Source organism: Entamoeba dispar, genomic scaffold (genome assembly GCF_000209125.1).
Source record: "Entamoeba dispar SAW760 scf_1105229459355 genomic scaffold, whole genome shotgun sequence".
Classification (NCBI taxonomy): domain Eukaryota; phylum Evosea; order Mastigamoebida; family Endamoebidae; genus Entamoeba; species Entamoeba dispar.
This window is the reverse complement of record NW_001853651.1, coordinates 24,284-24,590: the sequence shown is the minus strand read 5'-3', so window position 1 is coordinate 24,590 and position 307 is coordinate 24,284. Positions and strand designations below refer to the sequence as shown.

The 307-nt window shown below is 43.3% G+C and overlaps 1 protein-coding gene across 1 annotated transcript in view; it reads right to left on the bottom strand.

Moving 5' to 3' along the window:
* EDI_122360 (uncharacterized protein) overlaps window positions 1-307 on the bottom strand; it is a gene marked incomplete at both ends in the record, with an annotated part of 525 nt that extends 218 nt beyond the window's left edge. Inside the window, one exon of the mRNA XM_001733256.1 lies at window positions 1-307. This exon is cut by the window's left edge and continues 218 nt beyond it. Coding sequence (XP_001733308.1) covers window positions 1-307 — 307 coding nt within the window.

Genomic DNA, 307 nt, shown 5'->3' with positions numbered 1-307 from the left:
GTCTTGTATGACGAGAACCACTCACCTCTTTCCATGGTGTTCTCCACACACTTCCATCATCCATTACATATTCATCACACTCTTCCTCCCATTCTTGCCAAGAAACAATCCTATGTTCTTTGATGTCCCACTTAGCCATCATAAACCATTTCCATGTGGTGTATGTCCTTTCATTTGTACGACTTGATGAATTGCCTCGAGTAATAGTCCTGCGTGATGAAACCTCACCGTAACCCGGAACAACTAGTGAACCTTGTGTCCTGATAGCTACAACACCTCTTGGAAGAGTTGACACAACAAGTGACAT